Source organism: Pseudophryne corroboree, chromosome 4 (genome assembly GCF_028390025.1).
Source record: "Pseudophryne corroboree isolate aPseCor3 chromosome 4, aPseCor3.hap2, whole genome shotgun sequence".
NCBI lineage: Eukaryota > Metazoa > Chordata > Amphibia > Anura > Myobatrachidae > Pseudophryne > Pseudophryne corroboree.
This window is the reverse complement of record NC_086447.1, coordinates 239,798,242-239,823,369: the sequence shown is the minus strand read 5'-3', so window position 1 is coordinate 239,823,369 and position 25,128 is coordinate 239,798,242. Positions and strand designations below refer to the sequence as shown.

General features: G+C 44.7%; 1 protein-coding gene across 3 annotated transcripts in view; it reads left to right on the top strand.

Moving 5' to 3' along the window:
• Positions 1-2,947: 2,947 nt before the first annotated feature.
• Positions 2,948-25,128, top strand: part of DIPK2A (divergent protein kinase domain 2A) — a 93,960-nt gene continuing 71,779 nt past the window's right edge. The window contains exon 1 of one of the 3 annotated variants that reach the window (XM_063915974.1): positions 2,948-2,993. Coding sequence is in view for 2 of the 3 variants with exons in the window: in XM_063915972.1 (XP_063772042.1) it covers positions 3,167-3,820 (654 nt within the window). In the remaining variant the exon portion in view is untranslated. The other 2 variants (XM_063915972.1, XM_063915973.1) reach the window with 2 other exon arrangements.

The window sequence follows — 25,128 nt, the reverse complement described above, 5'->3', positions numbered from 1 at the left end:
CATTAATACACATAGCCGCACACAGTCAAACAATGGGGTATATTTACTAAAAATCGTATTTTCCCGATTGAGGTTAAAGTTCAATCACGAATGACATCGAAAGTGTAAAGTTGCAACTTTTTGAATTTATTACGACTAATTTACTAAACTGTCGTATTCTGCATTTTCGTATTTACCGATGTCGATGTTATTCGTTTTTTTTTGCAGTGTTTTACGTGAGTGACTTGTAAAACACTGCCGACTTTAACACAATGAATCTCGGCCGGATCTGTGAGATCCGTGCTGGGCTTCATTGTGCACCTTTATTAAAATAAAAATCATTGTTAAAATCTTTAAAAAAAATGCGTGGGGTCCCCCCTCCTAAGCAAAACCAGCCTCGGGCTCTTTGAGCCGGTCCTGGTTGAAAAAATATGGGGGGAAAAAAATGACAGGGGTTCCCCCATATTTAAACAACCAGCACCGGGCTCTGCGCCTGGTCCTGGTTCCAAAAATACGGGGGACAAAAAGCGTAGGGGTCCCCCGTATTTCTGAAACCAGCACCGGGCTCCACTAGCCAGATACATAATGCCACAGCCGGGGGACACTTTTATATTGGTCCCTGCGGCCCTGGCATTACATACCAACTAGTCACCCCTGGCCGGGGTACCCTGGAGGAGTGGGGACCCCTTCAATCAAGGGGTCCCCCCCCTCCAGCCACCCAAGGGCCAGGGGTGAAGCCCGAGGATGTCCCCCCATCCAAGGGCTGCGGATGGGGGGCTGATAGCCTTTTTGTAAAAAAATTAATATTGTTTTTAGTAGCAGTACTACAAGTCCCAGCAAGCCTCCCCCGCAAGCTGGTACTTGGAGAACCACAAGTACCAGCATGCTGTGGAAAACCGGGCCCGCTGGTACCTGTAGTACTACTACAAAAAAAATACCCCAATAAAAACAGAAGACACACACCTTGAAAGTAAAAGTTTAATACATACATCCACACCTCCATACACACATACTTACCTATGTTCACACGAAGGTCGGTCCTCTTCTCCATGTAGAATCCATGGGGTACCTGTTGAAAAAATTATACTCACAAAATCCAGTGTAGATGGCTCCTCTTCTTTTCTATTTGTAATCCTGGTACTTTGCAAAATACAGCGGTTGACCGAAAGTAACCTCACCGCTGACCACAAAGTTCCCACCATTGGTTACAATGGAGCGCATAGGCGCTACATTGTAACACTGCCGTGTGCTGCCTGACATACACTACAGGAGCACACAGCCAATCAGGAGGGTGCCACAACGTGGCGCTCCCTGATTGGCTGATGGAACCCTCTTAGACAGAAGTCAGGGGGGGTTCCTGGCATTCGGGGAAAGGGGTCCCATGTGAAAACATGGGGCCCCTTTCAGTGCGTGGTCGGGTGTCCGTTTTTTTATTTTGCAAAGTACCAGGATTACAAATAGACAAGAAGAGGAGCCATCTACACTGGATTTTGTGAGTATAATTTTTTCAACAGGTACCCCATGGATTCTACATGGAGAAGAGGACCGACCCTCGTGTGAACATAGGTAAGTATGTGTGTATGGAGGTGTGGATGTATGTATTAAACTTTTACTTTTAAGGTGTGTGTCTTCTGTTTTTATTGGGGTATTTTTTTAGTAGTAGTACTACAGGTACCAGCGGGCCCGGTTTTCCACAGCATGCTGGTACTTGTGGTTCTCCAAGTACCAGCTTGCGGGGGAGGCTTGCTGGGACTTGTAGTACTGCTACTAAAAACAATATTCATTTTTTGACAAAAAGGCTATCAGCCCCCCATCCGCAGCCCTTGGATGGGGGGGGACAGCCTCGGGCTTCACCCCTGGCCCTTGGGTGGCTGGAGGGGGGGAACCCCTTGATTGAAGGGGTCCCCACTCCTCCAGGGTACCCCGGCCAGGGGTGACTAGTTGGGTATGTAATGCCAGGGCCGCAGGGACCAATATAAAAGTATCCCCCGGCTGTGGCATTATGTATCTGGCTAGTGGAGCCCGGTGCTGGTTTCAGAAATATGGGGGACCCCTACGCTTTTTGTCCCCAGTATTTTTGGAACCAGGACCAGGCGCAGAGCCCGGTGCTGGTTGTTTAAATATGGGGGAACCCCTGTCACTTTTCCCCCCATATTTTTTCAACCAGGGCCGGCTCAAAGAGCCTGAGGCTGGTTTGGCTTAGGAGGGGGGACCCCACGCATTTTTTTTTTAAATAACACTTTCCCACCGCTTCCCACTGAAAAACATGCACGGATCTCATGGATCCGTGCATGCCTGTCCGAACACGGTAAAAAAAAGCAGGTCTGGTTTTTTTTAGCACTTTTTCACAATTTGTATTTTAGCACGGCAGTGTTTGGCTATTGTCGGCAGTGTTTGTTATTTGCACTTTTTAGTAAATGACCGATTTCTACCAAATTCCTGGCGTATTTGACCGATGGTGTATTGATTCGTATTTTTTTCTTAGGACTTCCAAAATAATACGAATGCCCTCATCACTGCCATGATTTGAGTTTAGTAAATTCCCGAGATGACACTTTGAAGAAAAAACATCATCTCGGTCAAAATCGGGACCTTAGTAAATATACCCCAATCTCTCATGTTGAGGGAACACACTAGAGATGCTGTCGACGATGTGTCATTCCAAAACGACAGATCATCCCATAGTAATCAGATTCTACATGTTTTCAGTCCTGAAAACATGTAGAATCTGACTACTACGAGCAACATCGCTGCTCATCCTCCACAGCATTTAATACACCTCTCATTAGGCAGTAGCCTGTAGGGATAGTACGCAAATGGAAAGGAAATCCGTTTCAAAAGAAAATTCATGTTGCTTTCAAACTTTGCCCATCCCAAGATGGCGACGCCGACCCGTCACTTCACCCTCATCCCATCCTCCCCGGCGTCACGTAACACAAACAAGCCTCCCCCTCGTTCCTGCGCTCGGCCACGCCCCCTCCCATCGGCTGTTGGCTCCGGATCCCCCCCAGTCAGTAAGTTCAGAGCTTCCCGAGCGCGGGGAACGAGAGTGGGAAGAAAGAGGGGAGAGCGTACCGGCCTGGACGCCCACGCAGCTGTGGCACGGGCTACGAGCTGGCCCCGCCGGCGGTCTCACAGCGCCGCTCCCCTTCCCACCAGGGAGGGTGGCTGAGCGGAGAGCGGGAGCATGCTGCGCCTCGTGTCGCTGAAGTTCGGCCGCCTGTGCCGCTACGTGAAGCTGCTGTTCGCGGCCAGCCTGCTGCTGCTGATGCTGCTCAACACGCACTCGCTGCTCGCCTCCTTCCAGCGCAACGAGCTCACCGAGCGCCGCTTCCTCAGCCTGAATAAGTGCCCGGCGTGCTTCGGCAGCAGCTGGTGCCGCAAGTTCATGAACGGGCAGCTGAGCTTCGAGGGCTGGGGCAGAGTGCGGCTGCTGGACTTCTTCAACGTCAAGAACGTGCACTTCGCCCAGTACGGGGAGCCCCGGGAGGGCAGCCGCCGCGTCGTGCTCAAGCGCCTGGGCTCCAACCAGGAGCTGGCCGAGCTGGACCAGCGTATCTGCAAGAGAGCCACCGGCCGGCCGCGCTGCGACCTCATCCAGGCCATCTACAAGAGCAACTTCGCCCGCCTCAACGGGGACGTCCGGCTGCTCACCCCGGACGTGGTGGAGGGCTGGTCGGACCTGGTGCACTGCCCCTCGCAGCGGCTGCTGGACCGGCTGGTGCGGCGCTACGCCGAGACCAAGGACTCCGGCAGCTTCCTGCTCAAGAACCTGAAGGACACGGAGCGTATGCAGCTGCTGCTCACCCTGGCCTTCAACCCCGAGCCTCTGGTCCTGCAGGTGAGTGCCGCAGCCTGCCCCTGCCCGGGCACCGCCGGTGGGCTAGGGACCTGTTGCTTGCCGGCTGTTGCAGGTCCCAACATGCTCTGCAACCCCCTGACTTGCTGGAGCATGTAGTTCTGCAACGCTGTTGCCTGGGCTGCATGCTTCAGCCAGGGTCCTATGTCTGCCAGGCTGCAGCATTAAGTGACCTGTAACTGGCCAGGAGGGTAAGGTCACACTCCACTTGGTGCCCCGGGAGTATCATGTGGGGGTATCAGGGTCTTCCCCCGAGCCAGAGACCTTTAATGATCACACACTGTTGGTGTCCAGGGTGTGTAGGTATCAGGGGCTTTCTACTCACTCACTCACTCATCCCCGACACCAGTTTTTGCATTAAGCTCATTTATTTTCCTAAATGTTTTATTTCCCCAACAAGTATTGCAAACTTCCCTGTTTATTACCATAGCTTTGCTTACATGTTGGTGGTGTATTTATCTATGCTCCCATGTATCAGTGGTTGGTGTGTCAGTCTCCTTGTATGATCTGCCCCTGAATAAGATGCCTTGTAGGTTATTATTCCCAATACCAGCACCTAAACATTTAGTTCTTATATTAGTCTATATATTGTGTGTTATTGCCGCCAGTTTTACTAATATTGGCCTCATGACATTCCGGTTCCAGCTCCTTTTATTTCTGGAGTTAAAGGAACCTATGTCATAGAGCGCTTCTCTGTAGACCATATGTTTTTATTTGGGTAATGTCATTGCTTATAACAATCTAATCTTTAGTGGAAAGCGTACGGCTGGAGTTTGTTGCTCCATCTTGAAACAAGGAACTTATTTACATCTTCCCATTCAGTCCATTACTCTGGTCTTCTGTTAAGTACAGAAAGCAGATACACTGCAACATTTGTTAAGCATGGTATATTGACCATTAATCAATATGTGATTTAACTTACAATAAGGCAGTTTCGTGCTCAGGATTCCAGGTGGTTTTGATTCCCAACATTATCGGTGGTTGTTTTATTCTTAGTACAATGATGAATTGAGTTACGTGTGTCTCATATATATTTTGTTAAAAGTTTAAACTTGTAACCACATACCGATTCCGGTAAAGTTTGTTCTCAAGATACTTATTTTCCATGTTATGCAACAGAGTAATTTAGTTAAATTTCAGTTTTTGAAATACTTCTAATTATTTTGTGTGTGTAGTAACATGGATTTATATGTGTAGTTCATTTGTATGAAATTAATGTTTGTGTGACACATCTATACTTGTTTAGCCTTTAAGGAAACGATTAACTGCATAGATGTGTTTGTTTACAAACATCATATGTAGTGAGAAATACTACTCAGTTTATGCAATAATTGCTCACTGCTGATTGTGTATGTTGGTATTACCCGAAGCTTCATTCACACTTGCTGTGAAATTGTATGAAAAGTAGTTATCATTTTAGCGGCCTTTGATTTGGTTTAACGTGTTCACCATGTTCCTATGAAGCAACTTCATTTTTACTAATACAATGGGGTCAATTCTATTCGGCAACTAAAGAATAGCGCCGGGAATTAGCTCCCGACGCTATTCAATTCAGCTAACGTTAAGTCGGCGATGTCCCGTTCTCGCCGACTTAACAGGTAGTTTTGTCGGGAGAACGGGCATTCTCCGACTTAACTACCCGGCGCAAGGCTGATTCCCGACAGAATCAGCCTCGCGCCGGCCGCGAGGCAGCACTTTTGTCGGGTTTCTTCTCTCATCCCCCGGGGATGAGAGAAGAATTCCCGACAATTGCGGGCAACTAGTAGCAGAATTTAATAGCGTCGGGAGCTAATTCCCGGCGCTATTCTTTAGTTGCCGAATAGAATTGACCCCAATTTGTGTGTATGAGAGCTTGTTGCCGTGTTAAAGCTTTAAACACAAAACTCGATTTAGAAACTATTCACTATACTGTATATAGTTTTTGAATGCAGTTTTTGGCAGCTATAAATCTTATCACAGTGGCTAACATTGCCACCTTTTATAGCGCTGGGGTCATGGTATGATTCTGACCAGGGCCACATCTATGTTGAGATTGTATTTGCTTAGGTTTCCTACCACAGTCAAAAAAAAACATACACATAGGTTAATTGGCTGCTGTCAAACTGACCTGTATGTTTTTTTTTTTTTTTTTTCTGGTAGGGGATTTGTAACATAAGTTCCATTGGCTGCAGAGACCAATATGATATTTTTTTTTTTTTTTTTTTTTTAGTATATAAATGCTATTAATATGCAGTGAGTGGCTGTGAATGAGCCCTGAAAAGTATTGAATAAAGTTACTTCTACTTACAGCCTCGTCTATTTTTGCTGCATCGTTTTGTTTTGTATAATTTGTGTTTAACGTTAGTGTTTTTACTTACTTGGAAAAGCATATTTTTCTTGCTCTTTAGAGCATGCAATCGAAGTGCATGAACAAGCTCATTTGATTGTAGCAAGTGCAGTAGATGGCAGTACCGGGTCGCTGTAAGTTTCTATTTTTGTTATAAACTTGCCGGAGCTAATATTTTGCACCGAACATACAAAACTGTTCAGCATACTTTTTTTTTTTTGCATTGGGAAATTAAGTTTCAATGGCTCAGTCACTCAGAGTGGAAGTGATATTTCCTTTTACTCATCTTTCTCTTGGCACCTACCCACAAAGCGTTTATTTTATCCTAATTCTATAGAAACAAGGTTTTAGCCAATTGCATCTGTCCCTGCACATAGAAAACAATGCAACCACTTTTTATTATATTTTCAAAACCAGTTATGTCAATTCCTTATGCAAGGATGAAGTTCAACTTGGAACTTTATAATCGGGCCACATACGTGGTTTACAAGATATCCATGCCTACTATTGTTGTTTTATTATTTTTATGTTCCTTTTTAAATACTGCTTAAAGCTTGGCAGAGGCATCAAATGAAGCCAACACAATGACTAACTGCTGGCAGACCAGTTTATTCTGAAATTACATGTTTAATTCGCATAGGGATATTAATTTGATGAATGTTATATCACTGCATTATGCCAAGGCAGAACAGATATACCATGCAAAATAGGCTGCTTTTAGGAATTCCCTGCAGCTTTCGGATAAAACAATGCGCTGCACTGGAAAAACATCCTCACGGTGAGCCTATCTCTCTGCAAGAGTTCCCACAAATTCCCAATGGTACTGTCTGCAGCTGATCAGTCTGCATTTGTGGAGACGGCTAGTTAGAGCTTTTAGTAATAGCAGGATGCTTGATGTATTGTTTATAGAGAGTGGGTACTGTGTGTCAGCTGTGATCCATACAACCGTATGATTACAACAAAAGTATATGTATTACATCACACCTTTTCTATAGCTGCCAAACACCTTTCTAGTCATTTTGGACTCCTGTTTATATGTGATGTCCTGCAGACATGCCAGCATCTGTGCAATAGCAGAAATGTAAACAAAACGTTTTGGTGCGACTTGGTTAGGTGTTATTTGCTCATATTTCTATTTTCTATTGTTTAATTGATTTTACTTTTTATTCTACCAAAATAAGTTGGTGGTCTTGGTAATATGACATTGCATAAGGAATTGCAGCATCCTACAGAATACATAGACTATGGTCCCTAGTTTTTATTTGACCACTAATTATTAGCATTCATGTTAGAGGTGTGTGTGCATGTATATGTGTGTTTTTGTTTTGTTTTTTTCATTTAAATTTTAGGGATATTTAAGTGACTAATGGCCTTTGTATCATTGTATCCTTTATATTTGGTTTGATTGAAGAAAGTCATCCACCCCATATGGATTATTATTATTTTTTAAACATTTATTCAGTGATGAAGCATGTCTGTGTTGGGTTTGCCATTCCCCTCCTTTATGGAAGGCTTCAGTTGTTTTGTGGGGCACTGTGGCTGCAATAAAGTGATTTGAATTTCTCCCCCTTTAGTCTAGTTGCCCTATGACTTTGCAGCTGGCCTTTGTTGGATCAGCTTGTTTTTAGTCTGGGGCAGTGTAGTCTGTGGTACATGCATGTAGTGAAACTAACATAAGGAGACTGGAATAATGATTTTTCTTTAATTGCGTGCATCACTGTTTAGTTTGCCTGTAACACAATTTGTAAAAATAAAATGTAAAGTCTATTTGCAGAGCACAGTTATTAGCAGTCATAAGAGAATTGGCTGCAAAGTCACACTGTTTCGTATGTCTGTACTTCCTGCTCTAATGCATTACAAATGATCAGTTAGCTGGTGGTATAATGTGAAGATCCTGTGAAACTATTCCTGTGACCACTTTAGTCTGTGCTGAAAGCTGACCGGCTTCCCACTGTGATGCTGGGGCCACATGCTGCAATTTCCCAGGTGATATTGCAGTTGCTCTGAAACCTACTGCAATGTCTGATTATACTAGTAAGAGTGCTAACTGGCTCAAGTTATGCGAGAACTGTTTATCCAAAGGGCTTAATTATGTCCATATTGACCATTGCATATGTGCATGAACTGGGCTATGGTTCTGCCTTCTAGCCAAATAGGGGTCGATTCTATTCGGCAACTAATGAATAGCGCCGGGAATTAGCTCCCGACGCTATTCAATTCAGCAACTAGTTACGTCGGCGATGGCCCGTTCTCGCCGACAAAACAGGTTGAATTGTCGGGAGAACGGGCATTCTCCGACTTAACTCCCCGGCGCGAGGCTGATTCCCGACAGAATCAGCCTCGCGCCGGCCGCGAGGCAGCACTTTTGTCGGGTTTCTCTTCTCATCCCCCGGGGATGAGAGAAGAATTCCCGACAATTGCAGGTAATTAGTTGCTGAATTGAATAGCGTCGGGAGCTAATTCCCGGCGCTATTCATTAGTTGCCGAATAGAATCGACCCCATAGAAAGTACAGCCCTTATGTGGATAACCTAATACCCCTTTCAGACGTACAGCACAAACACGGGTTTTTGCACGTGAATGTGCATCAACCCAGGTTTTTGTTATGTGTTAACATAAATGACCCTCGAATTTCCGTCTCCACAACTCTGCTCTGTACCAGGTGTGACCCATCTAACCCAGGTTTTTAGACCCGGTTTTTAAGAAAACCTTCTCATTGGAGGTATTAGATGATGTCAACTGCAGCGTACCCTGTATGTATCATCACTTTGTACTGCAGAACTTTAGAAAACAGCTGTAATAAAATCTGAAACTACCTTTAAGGTACAGCATCCCCTTTTAAATGTTAGTCTCTGAAGTATTCATACATGTGATATATTGGGGCACTTGCATACTTGCTGCAGTTTTAAAATGTTGCCTCTGAGCAGAATGCTTTTGCACCAGGGGACGTATTGGGATCTGATTGTAGCGATACTTGTACATAACGTCTATCTCCTGAGATAGTGGGAGCTGCCAGGCGGTATGAAGAGTCAGGAATTCACTAGACACACTCTAGCCTTATTATTATTATTATTATTATTATTATTATTATTATGTAGTGTTTATTCTAGCACCCTGCACCTGTCACAATCCATGCAGTTCCTCTTTTCTGCCTGGGGTGTCGCTCTCTGCTCTGGTGCTTTACGCACACTCTGGTCTGTATCTCGCACTGCGATACAGACCAGAGTGTGCGTAAAGCACCAGAGCAGAGAGCGACACCCCAGACAGGAAAGAGGAACTGCATGGATTGTAACAGGTGCATGGTGCTAGAATAAACGCATTATTATTTATTATTATCCTATATTTAGATGGCGCCACAAGGGATCCACAGTGCCAAATTGCAGAGTACAAGAACATATAAGCAAATCAAAAAAGAAAACAGGGACTTGCGGTACAAGACAATATAGGACAAGTACATGGTACAGTATATAAACATAAGTGCATCGGCAGACGACACTGAAATAATTATCAGGATGGCAGAAAACCGAGGGATTTTGTGCCATCAAAGAGAGTATGGAGTAGAAGATAGGGTAAGTAATAGGAGGAAAGCACATGAGGGAAGACCCTGACCGTAACCGTTTATCTCCGGGTCTTATGTCTGATAGGGGTTCAGTTCCCAGCAGTGCAGTGAGCATGCTCCTGCCATTACATGACCTGTGTCTATAAGACCTCGGGTTCATGCAGTCATATAAAACGCTGTACTAGGAAAAATAACATGAATGTCTTTTTTTGTTTTTGTTTTTTTGTTTACTAATTACATATATAATTTATGGGGAATTGTGCAAAAAGGTGACCAGTCCACTTTAAGTATAGTTTTACTTTCTTCTCCCATGCTAATAAACATAACTGATGTAGTGTTTTGTTCTGCTTCATTTTAGACCTTTTGTGATGCTAGTTGCATATTGTTTTTTACAATTTGTAGCCTGTAATCCCGTTGCTCTTTGAAGTACTGTATAGCTCAGTGGTTTCCAAACTTTTTTGAATCACGGCGCCCTAGAATACCAGATTTTTTTTCACGGCACCCTTAAGCCAAAAATTTCTTATTGAGAAATTTAGAAGAAATATTACATTAAGTAGATTGCGTTTATATGTCATCCTTAGGCTCAGTTGTGTGGCGAGGGACAAGATTTGCTTCTGTTTGGCCACATATTTTATGACTGGCAGCCACCAGCACTGGTTTTGCCTATTATATTGACCATGAATAATTTGAATTGGTCCTGGACCACCAACCCAGGGCACCCCTGCAAGTGTCCCGAGGCACCCCAGGGAGCCACGGCACACAGTTTGGGAACCTCTGGTATAGCTGCTTTTTCATTATTAATTACCACAGAGCAGGTACTGTAGTTTACCTGCCTAGCAATGAAGTAGTTTAGGTCCGTGCATACGCACAACACATACCCTAGCAGCAGGTTGGTGCTTTGTTTTTATTCCCCATTTGTGGACAATATTTTTAAAGTTAACCCATTTCTAGTGATTGGTCAGTGTTCATTTTATCCCATGTGATTTGATTGTATATCATTGTTTTGGGAAAGTGTAGTTCCATCTGTGCATTGTAACAAGTTTCACATTTTTCTTGAATGTTTAAATGTATTACAGGTTGAGTATCCCATATCCAAATATTCCGAAATACGGAATTTTTTGAGAGAGAGTGAGATAGTGAAACCTTGGTTTTCTGATGACTCAATAATGTACACAAACTTAGTTTAATACACAAAGTTATTAAAAATATTGTATTAAATGACCTTCAGGTTGTGTGTATAAGGTGTATATGAAACCTAAATGAATTGTGTGTATGTACACACACTTTGTTTAATGCACAAAGTTATTAAAAATATTATATTAAATGACCTTCAGGCTGTGTGTATAAGGTGTATATGAAACATAAATGCATTCTGTGCTTAGACTTGGGTCCCATCGCCATGATATCTCGCTATGGTACGCAATTATTCCAAAATACGGAATAATCCGATATCCAAAATGCTTCTGGTCCCAAGCGTTATGGATAAGGGATACTCAACCTGTATTTGAGCCGTTCATCATAAGTCATCTTATATAGCAGCACTAGTTGCATTAGTAAACAGAAGTACTTATACCTTGACACATCCTGTGATGCTTTACATTGATTATGCATTTGAATACAAACTATTTTTTAAACTAATCCATTGCGGCAAGACTGTTCCATGAACAATTTATGCTCACCACTTTGTGGTCGATTTACTAAGCCTTTGATGGAGATAAAGTACCAACCAATCAGCTCTGGTCATTTTTCGAACCCAGCCTGTAATATGGCAGTTAGGGGCTGATTGGCTGGGACTTTACCTCTGTCCACTTTATCGCCATCCAAGGCTTATTAAATAGACCTCTTTGTATTTTGCTAGTTTCTGTAGGAACTGCTTCTATTCTCTCTGTAATGTCATTTTGTTTGAGTTGAAGGATTACAGAACACATCAGGTCTAATGGTTTCAGGATAAGCTACAATTGTTCTCTTCACTTTGTTATAACAACTCGATCAATGAATTTGGACTTATCTTTATACTGTATAAGCTAAAAACTCTTTGTAAGGCACTTTTTAGGTTTTGTAGGTTTAATTGTACTTTTATCTGTTTGGCACTAGATATTATTTTAGTATAGTTTCTCCCAGTGTAATATCTCCATTTTAGGGGTGTATTCAATAGATGTCAGATCCTTTCCGACATCTCAGTATTCAATGAGCAGGCAATTCCGACAGAAAATCTGACAGGATTTGGTTGTTACCCACAATGCCAATACGATTTTTTTTTTTTTTTTTTTTTAAAGTCGGATTGACATTGTCGGAAACGGGGGTAAAACCTGTCTGATTTGGCTGCGTTTCCGACAAAACACGTGGATACACGGCTATTCCGCCGAACCACGTGTTTTCCAACAAGTCGGCATTCCCAACTTGTCGGAAAAACGGAGTGAGGATTGAATAGGTCGGAATACCTTCTGACCTAAAAGAGTCGGAAACTGCTGTCTGCAGTTTCTGACTGCAATTGAGTACACCCCTTAATCTAGCACTTCAGCTACATATAGTATTAGAAATCTGTAAAATTAATCTACTTTTCCCAGACATCTCTTGTTGATCTGTATATAAAATGCATGGCTGATAAGTATTGATGCATTCTGTGCAATAACCCTATACAAATGTTAAGAAGTAAAGAAAAAATTTGCCTGCTGGTCATTACTCTGTGGGGCAGATGTATTAACCTGGAGAAGGCATAAGGAAGTGATAAACCAGTGATATGTGCATGGTGTTAAACGCAGCAGCCAATCAGATCCAATATGTAAATTAACGCTGATTGGCTGGGGCTTTTATCACCTTGTACATATCACTGGTTTATCACTTCCGTATGCCGTCTCCAGGTTTAATACATTTGCCCCACTGGTATTTGCTACTTGTGATCAACATTGAGTAACTCCCTACTACTTGCTGCTTCCACACACAAAGGGAGCGATTGAGTTAACCTGGGAGTTAAAACCCCATGTTAAGTGCCCAGATCTATTCCTATACTGCCTGCGTACGTACCCTCGACTAGTCCTAAGGGTGCATTTACGGTAACTCTGATTTCTTTTTCATCCACTAGGGGTCACTGGAGTACTCTTGGGATATGGACTGTTCCACAGGAACTAGGCACTGAATAAATTAAAATTTGAGACTACTCCTCCCCTCCATATCCTAGAGTACCTCAGTGTTTTTTCAGTGCTCACCGAGCAACAAGGCTTGTGGAGTTAGTACACAGTTATTGAATTTTTAAGGCCACATCCCTTGCCCCCCCTTCCAGAAAGGCGAGGGTCCGGGATAGTGGAAGCTGCTGAAGCAGCTGTGGGTGTCGGGCCTCTCGGAAAGAGCTCCCTCACCACCACGTGCAGGACGCCTGCAGAAAAGGCTGACGGAGCTTACAGAAGAAGCCCCGTCATAGCCCTCACCACAAGGTCCAGGTATGTTGAACGGGGCGGGTTCGCAACTTTTCGAAGGTAGGAGCAGAAATTTGTGTTGGCTTTAGCTTTCGGGTTAGTTGCGATGTTATTGTGAGCGATGATTGCATAGCTGAAGGCCAGGGGTGGCCATCTAGTCAGACACAGAGCCAATAAATATCTTGAGGTTGACCAAAGAACCGTCGGCATGTACAAAAATGGGGCATGGTCTTGTGCTCGCTAGGCCACACCCCTGGCATAAAATACTTTGAAAAAGCCATATCCAACATAAATACACTTTAGAAGACATATCCAACATAAAATACATTGAAAAAGCCACAGCCACATAAATTCATTTAAAAAGCCATATTCACATAATACACTTATTATTAGCGCCTCCATGTGTTCCCCCAAACCCTCCCCTGCCCATTATACTCTGGTTTAGGCACGCAAAGCACCGAAAGCTGACTAAACTAATGGGCGCGAGTGTGAAAATGTCAGTTTAGGTGCCCAAACGGGTTTCTCTATGTGCATTTCAGCTTGCCACCCCCGGGGGTAGCGAGCTGAAGTTAACTTCTCGCACTCGTCAGCAGCAACATTTAAATAGGTGTCGGGACCTATGATAAGTATTGAATCAGGCCCTTTATGTTGCATTAGCGCAGTGGTTTCCACTCCAATTCTAAAATACCCCCAACGGGTCATGCTTTGTGGAAACAGATGGTGTAGGTACTGACCTAGCGAAATAGCTGAACTAATTTTGTGAATAATTAAAGAAATCCAGAAAACATTGGAGATACTTGAAGATTTGAGTTCTAAACAACTGCTTTAGAGAATTTTATTTCCCTAACATGTAAAGTTTTTAGTAATGTACATTTCCTACCTTTTCTGTAGATGAGCGCGTCATGGTGTGTTAGCAAGAGTTTGCGTTTATCCGGTATAATTGTTAATCATCCATGCCCTCCCTCCTAATTCTGTGTGTAGCATTGTCTGTCTCTGGCTGCTAAGCCTTCCTGATCAAGGGTCCGTGTTAGTCAGTGCATGCAGGGATCTGCTCATATTACCAGTGCGTATCGTGTGTCGACTCTATGCTTCATCTTTCCACAGTATTCATTTATTGCTTAATCTATCACATCTTTTATGTTTTGTTTTTTATTATGGCCATGGTAAGAAAGTGATGTTTTTTTGCAGAGCTATACAAATTAGTTTTTGTTCCAGTGTTCCAGCCATAACATGAATGTTCCATGTTAAAAAGGTAGGACAACACAGAAATGGTTCATGTACATAGCCTGCATAGTTATGACTGTGACTCTAAACAATGGAGTCCTTTTTTAATTTCTTTTTTATGTTTTTTTAACTTGCTGATAAAATGTCAACACTCTTTTCAGGGCTGTAAATGAAATCAATTATTGTGTGCTGAAGCAGGAGGTAACGGCTTTCCTCATAGGTTACAGTACACATCTTGTGTTCAAAGACCTCACGCCATATTTCTTTTTGAAGTTTTGAAATGTTCCATTGATTTTTATTGCTCATTGGTCACTCTTCAAGTGCAACAATGACTTTTTCAGCTACATGTCACAGTTCTTCACTACAAAACTTTCCAGCGATGTAGACGCTGCTCTTGTTCAGTGGTCATTATAGGAAAGTTCCAAGGTTATAAAAAGAACATTACATCACTCTTGTGTTCATTGTGCAATTCATATAGATTAACTGGTGTTGATCCTATCTGTAAAGACTTTCATCAGGACTCTATACTGCATAATCTTTGTGCAGTGCTTTATGTGTATTATTTGTAACAGACATACCAGAGAATGGTATCCGTTCACATGGTCGACCATGTTATGGTCGACAGTCATTAGGTCGACCACTATTGGTCGACATTGACATGGACACATGGTCGACACATGAAAATGGTCGACACATGAAAAGGTCGACATGAGTTTTTTTTTCTTTTTTTTTTCTTTTGGGGAACTTTTCCATACTTTACGATCCACATGGACTACGATTGGAACGGTAAAGTATGCCGAGCGGTAGCGGAGCGAAGGCACCATGCCCGAAGCGAGCCATGCGAGGGGACGTGGTGCACTAATTGGGGTTCCCAGTCACTTTACGCAAAAAACGATACCAAAAAAGTTAAAAAACTCATGTCGACCTTTCATGTGTCGACCATGTGTCCATGTCGACCATGTCAATGTCGACCAATAGTGGTCGACCTAATGACTGTCGACCATAACATGGTCGACCATTCATACCGGAACCCCAGAGAATACATCTGACATTTGCTGCTGGAGATAAATTTTGGTTACCAGTCTTAAATCCTGCTTTGATCCCCTATTGTGTAGCCTTTATTACCATTCCTGTACTTGGAAAATCTTGAATGTAACAAAACTTGATTTGTCTTTCAAACATGACTCCTGCTATTACAGGTTTGTAATATGATTGCAGATGTGTATTCTTATGTCTTATATTATTTTAATGTGTGGTCTTTCTGCTGTTTAAAAGAAAGTGATCAGAACAATCCAGTGTGTCTATGCAGTATGGGATAACTACATTCCTAGGCGATTTGGAGCTTATCTTGTAAGCTATTTGTAGTGCGGATTATTGCAAAGTAGCAATGCTTACAAAATAGTCCCAACCATTGATGTTTGCAATTTGATTTAATCTCCCCGTGTGCCAATGAGAACTGCTATGGTTTTTAATAGATTTAGGTGTTAGGATTACCTCTGAATTTTCTATATTATCATGGGAGAAAATTCACAACAGTCCATCAAGTTCAATCTCTTGTTATTGTTAAGGTGAATTATGTGGCTGCCATCGATGCTGATCCCACTCTTCAAATCAAATAACTTGTCTTTGGTGGTAGTTTTGGTTCTATAAGTTTTATAAAGAAAAGAAATCAAACCAGCATATCTTATGTACGTTTTGTAGATCCACCCTTAATATCAGCTGATTGGGGCAGACAGTATCGAGAAACTATTAGCACATCTCGTATGTAATGGGAGGGGATTTAGTTAGCACTTGAATGATGATTGTGTAGTTTGCAAACCATTGTGGAAAGCCAGTGTGTGTGGTCAGACTACCAGAGTAATATGTACAGGTTCTTGTTTGGTCAGAGTAACATTTGAAAAGTCCTGACAGAAGGCAAAGTAACAAGCTTTCTCTGACGTCCTAGTGGATGCTGGGACTCCGTCAGGACCATGGGGAATAGCGGCTCCGCAGGAGACAGGGCACAATTTAAAAGTTTGACCACTAGGTGGTGTGTACTGGCTCCTCCCCCTATGACCCTCCTCCAAGCCTCAGTTAGGTTTTTGTGCCCGTCCGAGCAGGGTGCAATCTAGGTGGCTCTCCTAAAGAGCTGCTTAGAAAAAGTTTGTTAGGTTTTTTATTTTCAGTGAGTCCTGCTGGCAACAGGCTCACTGCAACGAGGGACTTAGGGGAGAAGAAGTGAACTCACCTGCGTGCAGGATGGATTTGCTTCTTAGGCTACTGGACACTAGCTCCAGAGGGACGATCACAGGTACAGCCTGGATGGGTCACCGGAGCCGCGCCGCCGACCCCCTTGCAGATGCCGAATAGAGAAGAGGTCCAGAAACCGGCGGCAGAAGACGTCTCAGTCTTCATGAGGTAGCGCACAGCACTGCAGCTGTGCGCCATTGCTCTCCGCACACTTCACACCAGCGGTCACTGAGGGTGCAGGGCGCTGGGGGGGGCGCCCTGGGCAGCAATGTAATATACCTATTCTGGCTAAAATATATCACATATAGCCCCTGGGGCTATATGGATGTATTTAACCCCTGCCAGGTTCCAAAAAAAAAAACCGTGAGAAGAAGCCCACCGAAAAGGGGGCGGGGCCTATTCTCAGCACACAGCGCCATTTTCCTGCCCAGCTCCGCTGCGAGGAAGGCTCCCAGGACTCTCCCCTGCACTGCACTACAGAAACAGGGTAAAAACAGAGAGGGGGGGCACTTATTGGCGATATTTATAATATTTGAGCTGCTATAAAGGGAACACACTTATTAAGGTTGTCCCTATATATATTTATAGCGCTTGGGTGTGTGCTGGCAAACTCTCCCTCTGTCTCCCCAAAGGGCTAGTGGGGTCCTGTCTTCTATCAGAGCATTCCCTGTGTGTCTGCTGTGTGTTGGTACGTGTGTGTCGACATGTATGAGGACGATGTTGGCGTGGAGGCGGAGCAATTGCCTGTAGTGGTGATGTCACCCCCTAGGGAGTCGACACCAGAATGGATGGCTTTGTTTATGGAATTACGGGATAGTGTCAGCACGCTACAAAAGTCGGTTGACGACATGAGAAAGCCGGCAAACCAGTTAGTACCTGTCCAGGCGTCTCAGACACCGTCAGGGGCTGTAAAACGCCCTTTACCTCAGTCGGTCGACACAGACCCAGACACTGACACTGAATCCAGTGTCGACGGTGAAGAAACAAACGTATTTTCCAGTAGGGCCACACGTTATATGATCACGGCAATGAAGGAGGCTTTGCATATCTCTGATACTGCAAGTACCACAAAAAGGGGTATTATGTGGGGTGTGAAAAAACTACCGATAGTTTTTCCTGAATCAGAGGAACTGAATGAAGTGTGTGATGAAGGTGGGTTACCCCAGATAGAAAACTGCTAATTTCAAAGAAGTTATTGGCATTATACCCTTTCCCGCCAGAGGTTAGGGCGCGCTGGGAAACACCTCCTAGGGTGGATAAGGCGCTCACACGCTTATCAAAGCAAGTGGCGTTACCGTCTCCTGATACGGCCGCCCTCAAGGATCCAGCTGATAGGAGGCTGGAGAATACATTAAAAAGTATATACACACATACGGGTGTTATACGGAGACCAGCAATCGCCTCAGCCTGGATGTGCAGTGCTGGCGTGGCTTGGTCGGAGTCACTGTCTGAAAATATTGATACCCTGGATAGGGACAGTATTTTACTGACTATAGAGCAGTTAAAGGATGCATTTCTTTATATGCGAGATGCACAGAGAGATATTTGCACTCTGGCATCAAGAGTAAGTGCGATGTCCATATCTGCCAGAAGAAGTTTATGGACGCGCCAGTGGTCAGGTGATGCGGATTCCAAACGACATATGGAAGTATTGCCGTATAAGGGGGAGGAATTATTTGGGGTCGGTCTATCGGATCTGGTGGCCACGGCAACGGCCGGAAAATCCACCTTTTTACCCCAGGTCACCTCCCAGCAGAAAAAGCCGCAGGCTTTTCAGCCGCAGTCCTTTCGTTCCTATAAGAACAAACGAGCAAAAGGACATTCCTATTTGCCCCGAGGCAAAGGAAAGGGTAAGAGACTGCAACAAGCAGCTCCTTCCCAGGAGCAGAAGCCCTCCCCGGCTTCTACAAAGGCGTCAGCATGACGCTGGGACCTTACAAGCGGACTCAGGGGCGGTGGGGGGGTCGCCTCAAACATTTCAGCGCACAGTGGGCTCACTCGCAGGTGGACCCCTGGATCCTGCAGGTAGTATCTCAGGGTTACAGGTTGGAATTCGAGAAGTCCCCTCCTCGCCGTTTCCTAAAGTCTGCTTTGCCAACGTCTCCCTCCGACAGGGCGACGGTATTGGAGGCCATTCACAAGCTGTATTCTCAGCAGGTGATAGTCAAGGTACCCCTCCTACAACAGGGACAGGGGTATTACTCCACGCTATTTGTGGTACCGAAGCCGGACGGCTCGGTAAGACCGATTCTAAATCTAAAATCTCTGAACCTGTACATACAAAAATTCAAGTTCAAGATGGAGTCACTCAGAGCAGTGATAGCGAATCTGGAAGAAGGGGATTTTATGGTGTCCTTGGACATCAAGGATGCTTACCTTCATGTTCCAATTTGTCCTTCACACCAAGGGTACCTCAGGTTCGTGGTCCAAAACTGTCATTATCAGTTTCAGACGCTGCCGTTTGGATTGTCCACGGCACCCCGGGTCTTTACCAAGGTAATGGCCGAAATGATGATCCTTCTTCGAAGAGAAGGCGTCTTAATGATCCCTTACTTGGACGATCTCCTGATAAGGGCAAGATCCAGAGAACAGCTGGAGGTCGGAGTAGCACTAACCCAAGTAGTGCTCCAACAACACGGGTGGATTCTGAATTTTCCAAAATCCCAACTGATCCCGACGACACGTCTGTTGTTCCTAGGGATGATTCTGGACACTGTTCAGAAAAAGGTATTTCTTCCGGAGGAGAAAGCCAGGGAGTTATCCGATCTAGTCAGGAACCTCCTAAAACCAGGAAAAGTATCTGTGCATCAATGCACAAGAGTCCTGGGAAAAATGGTAGCTTCTTACGAAGCGATTCCATTCGGCAGATTCCATGCACGAACTTTTCAGTGGGATCTGCTGGACAAATGGTCCGGATCGCATCTGCAGATGCATCAGCGGATAAAATTGTCCACAAGGACAAGGGTGTCTCTGCTATGGTGGTTGCAGAGTGCTCATCTGTTAGAGGGCCGCAGATTCGGCATACAGAACTGGGTCCTAGTGACCACGGATGCCAGCCTGAGAGGCTGGGGAGCGGTCACACAGGGAAGAAACTTCCAGGGCGTGTGGTCAAGCCTGGAGATGTCTCTTCACATAAATATACTGGAGCTAAGAGCAATCTACAATGCTCTAAGCCTGGCAAAACCTCTGCTTCAGGGTCAGCCGGTGTTGATTCAGTCGGACAACATCACGGCAGTCGCCCACGAAAACAGACAGGGCGGCACAAGAAGCAGGAGGGCAATGGCAGAAGCTGCAAGGATTCTCCGCTGGGCAGAAAATCATGTGTTAGCACTGTCAGCTGTGTTCATCCCAGGAGTGGACAACTGGGAAGCAGACTTCCTCAGCAGACACGATCTGCACCCGGGAGAGTGGGGACTTCATCCAGAAGTCTTCCACATGATTGTGGTCCATTGGGAAAGACCAATGGTGGACATGATGGCGTCCCGCCTCAACAAAAAACTGGACAGGTATTGCGCCAGGTCAAGAGACCCTCAGGCAATAGCTGTAGACGCTCTGGTAACACCATGGGTGTACCAGTCAGTGTATGTGTTTCCTCCTCTGCCTCTCATACCAAAAGTACTGAGAATTATACGGCAAAGGGGATTAAGAACTATACTCGTGGCTCCGGATTGGCCAAGAAGAACTTGGTACCCGGAACTTCAGGAGATGCTCACGGAAGATCCGTGGTCTCTACCTCTAAGACGGGACCTGCTTCAGCAGGGACCGTGTCTATTCCAAGACTTACCGCGGCTGCGTTTGACGGCATGGCGGTTGAACGCCGAATCCTAAGGGAAAAAGGCATTCCGGAAGAGGTCATCCCTACCCTGGTAAAAGCCAGGAAGGAGGTGACTGCACAACATTATCACCGCATTTGGAGAAAATATGTTGCGTGGTGTGAGGCCAGGAAGGCCCCGACGGAGGAATTTCAACTGGGTCGATTCCTACATTTCCTGCAAACAGGATTGTCTATGGGCCTCAAATTAGGGTCCATTAAGGTTCAAATTTTGGCCCTGTCGATTTTCTTCCAGAAAGAATTGGCTTCAGTTCCTGAAGTCCAGACTTTTGTAAAAGGAGTACTACATATACAGCCCCCGGTTGTGCCCCCAGTGGCACCGTGGGATCTTAATGTAGTTTTGGATTTTCTCAAATCCCATTGGTTTGAGCCACTCAAATCGGTGGATTTGAAATATCTTACATGGAAAGTAACCATGCTACTGGCCCTGGCTTCAGCCAGGAGAGTGTCAGAATTGGCGGCTTTATCGTATAAAAGCCCATATCTGATTTTCCATTCGGACAGGGCAGAACTGCGGACGCGTCCTCACTTTCTGCCTAAGGTGATTTCAGCGTTTCACCTGAACCAGCCTATTGTGGTGCCTGCGGCTACTAGCGATTTGGAGGATTCCAAGTTGCTGGACGTTGTCAGAGCATTGAAAATATATATTTCAAGGACGGCTGGAGTCAGAAAATCTGACTCGCTGTTTATACTGTATGCACCCTACAAGCTGGGTGCTCCTACTTCTAAGCAGACGATTGCTCGTTGGATTTGTAGCACAATTCAACTTGCACATTCTGTGGCAGGCCTGCCACAGCCTAAATCTGTCAAGGCCCATTCCACAAGGAAGGTGGGCTCATCTTGGGCGGCTGCCCGAGGGGTCTCGGCATTACAACTCTGCCGAGCAGCTACGTGGTCAGGGGAGAACACGTTTGTAAAATTCTACAAATTTGATACCCTGGCTAAGGAGGACCTGGAGTTCTCTCATTCGGTTTCAGAGTCATCCGCACTCTCCCACCCGTTTGGGAGCTTTGGTATAATCCCCATGGTCCTGACGGAGTCCCAGCATCCACTAGGACGTCAGAGAAAATAAGATTTTACTTACCGATAAATCTATTTCTCGTAGTCCGTAGTGGATGCTGGGCGCCCATCCCAAGTGCGGATTGTCTGCAATACTTGTGCATAGTTATTGTTACAAAAAAATCGGGTTGTTATTGTTGTGAGCCGTCTGTTCAGAGGCTCCTACGTTTGTCATACTGTTAACTGGGTTCAGATCACAAGTTGTACGGTGTGATTGGTGTGGCTGGTATGAGTCTTACCCGGGATTCAAAATCCTTCCTTATTGTGTACGCTCGTCCGGGCACAGTATCCTAACTGAGGCTTGGAGGAGGGTCATAGGGGGAGGAGCCAGTACACACCACCTAGTGGTCAAACTTTTAAATTTTGTGCCCTGTCTCCTGCGGAGCCGCTATTCCCCATGGTCCTGACGGAGTCCCAGCATGGTCCTGACGGAGTCCCAGCATCCACTACGGACTACGAGAAATAGATTTATCGGTAAGTAAAATCTTATTATCGTGTACCCGACTGACTGGTTACAGGATGTGTTGTACTGCAGAATTTCCCTGCGTTCATTTACAGGTGTCTTGTATCACTCCTGTGTGCTGTTGGGGATCTGGTCTTTAGGTCCACACTGTCTAGGTCAACCACTATTGGTCGACAGGGACTCTAGGTCGATATGAGTTTTTCACATTTTTTTTCTTCATTTTTAAAAAAAACTTTTTCATGCTTTACAATCCACGTGGGCTACAATTGGGAACGGTAACCTGTGCCAAGCGCAGCGGTAGAGGAGCGAGGCATCTTGCCCGAAGTACAACGAGTGGACACAGTGCACTAATTTGGGTTTCCGTTTACTGTACGGAGAAAATTACACCAAAAAAACAACTCGTGTCAACCTTTTCTCATGTCGACCTAGTACATGTTGACCTAGAGTACCTGTCTACCTACTTACTGTCGACCCAAGTCTAATCTACCTAACCTACCACACCGGTGCTGTTGGTGGACGTTTAGTAACTGGTTGGTCAGTGTGTGGGTGTTAATGCTCCTCTGTCTTAGCAAGTGTTAGGCCACAAGTATGGGGAACCATTCCACTAGTGTAACAAGTTAAAGTACATCTTGTCCAATGTACTATACGTCTCACTTGGAAAGTTATGCATATGCATTTATAGGCTGTTTTTATTTTTTAACTCTGGAATGTTAACATTGTTGGTATTCTTTTCATGTTTTCTAAAGAGTAAATATCCGATAACATGATTTGGTGTTGTATACCAAGCTTTCTGAATATCTGCAATCTACATAATATACCAGAGTTTATTGCATATAATTGCTAGCACTTCACAATTCGGCAGCATCAGGAAATGATTGATTCAGCTTTTATGGCTAATGTACAAATCTTTGACATCTGCTGTCTGAGATCTCCTCGTTCTAAGAAGAGATTATCCTCTGTATATTTGACAGACTGGAATAATTAAAGCATAGGGTGTCCTGCCTTCAGTTTACTAGCTAACTTCTGTAATACACTGTACAGCTGTCACTTAATCCGTAGCATATTTCATTAACCCCATTCATGATCAAGGACTGCATTTTGCAACTCACAGTAAGTTGTCGTTTCCTTACAAGCGAAAAAAATTTTTATTGTCTTGTTTTCTTTGGGTTAATGCTACTTTTTCTCCGTTGGGCATCCCATGATAAGAAACGATTGAGAAGCCCAATGTGTCGTTTCGCCTAAATCTTTAACAAGTCTATTATTTTAAAATGATTGTAACCATAGCTCAATAGGTTGGAGTACGCAGATGCTGTGTTCTTTGAGTTCAGTGTGGTGTTAATACACACTACACATGAAACCACTCATGTGACATCTTCTCCGGGTTTAATTATTTTAGTGGTTTTTAAAACCTAAGGTGCAATGTTTTGTACAAGTGTCCAAAGTGCTCAGTTTTGCTCTTTGATTGAAACCCTCATTGTGTTAAAGCAGATTGTGTGACGTGAAACCTTTAAAATATTCAGGCCGTCAATGTGACGCTATTTTTCAGATGCATCAAAAACTATAAAATGCATAAGACAAAATGGCAGCATGTCATGTGACACACTGGGGTCGATTCAATTCGGCAACTTATGAATAGCGCCGGGAATTAGCTACCGACGCTATTCAATTCAGCTCCAGTTAAGTCGGCGATGTCCCGTTCTCGCCGACTAAACAGGTTGAATTGTCGGGAGAACGGGCATTCTCCGACTTAACTCCCCGGCGCGAGGCTGATTCCCGACAGAATCAGCCTCGTGCCGGCCGCGAGGCAGCACTTTTGTCGGGTATTTTCTCTCATCCGCCGGGGATGAGAGAAGAATTCCCGACAATTGCGGGTAACTAGCAGCTGAATTGAATAGCGTCGGGAGCTAATTCCCGGCGCTATTCAACTGTTGCTGAATTGAATTGACCCCACTGTTACCAACCCATTTAACTACTATAGACTGATGCACTGAGAAATAAACTTTTTGAGTATACCAACTTTTTTCCTCATGACCCATGTCCGTTTTTGGTTGAAATTGGCCATATGCATTTGAGCGAGTACTGCAGGTACTCAGCGCTGCCATGACCCCTGGCTGTGCGCGGTGTGTAGTGTTCCTCAGGCTCCCACACAGTAACCCAGGCAGCCGCAGAGAGAGGAGCGGTGCGTAGCTAGTATGGCTCCTGGCTGGTACTCGTGGGGCAAGGGATAAGGATTTAGGGGGGCGAGAGAAACCTGTAAGGACTTGCCGGGAGAGAGCTATAAGGACGCGGTGGGGTGGGATGGAGGGGGGGGGGGGGGGGATAAGGATTGTAGGACAGGTGCTGCCTACCAGTGCCACCACCAACTTGATCCCGGGAATGAGCGTTTTTCAATCCCAAATTCCAGGTATGCTAAAATGGCTCTAGAAAGGCCTCCCTAATGCAGCTCTATGGTCTGTGAGCCGTGCCCTTTCAGAGTTAAAAGGGTCTGCAATACCTATGATTGATTCTGCTTTCAGTATCCTGGCAATAAAGGAATGCAGATTGCATTTACATTACAGACTCTGAGAGCTTTTGTTTCACGTAAGCTCTAGCTAAACACAGCTGTCAAAGGTATTTTTCTACTGTGTTAAGTAAATTAAGATTCTGGTTCCCTCCTGTTGAGAAGTAAAATTACAAATGTAGCAGTATTGGAATCCTGAGGTAAGGGGGGAGTCTACTGTAAAGTTCTTTTATAGTGCTGTAAGTGGTGGGGCAAGGAAACAATACTCAACTCTGATATTGCCATAATGCAATGTTTCCTTCTTTATCAGAAACCAGGTATACTCATTATTGGTCTCATGCAGCCTTGAATGCACGCCTGTTTGCAAAGTGTATCTGCACATGCTCCGTAAACTTGTTATGTGGAGTACTGTGCATTCTGATCACATCTACGCTCACGTCTGTATTGTAACTGGGTACTCTCTGTGAGGGTGTATCGTGGGTAGACAGAAGGGAAAACTTGTCTGTTTGTAAAGGGTACATTTAGCACCTAGTATAGGATGGGTATAAGTGTGCACTTACACTATAGGGGGCAGTTGTTTGCAGCGCCCCCTGCTGGGCATCTATAATTCAGTTATTGGTGCCCATTAGTATTGACGCGCCCAAAAGCACTACGGCTAAACTCGTCTAAAGCAGTGGTTAGGATGC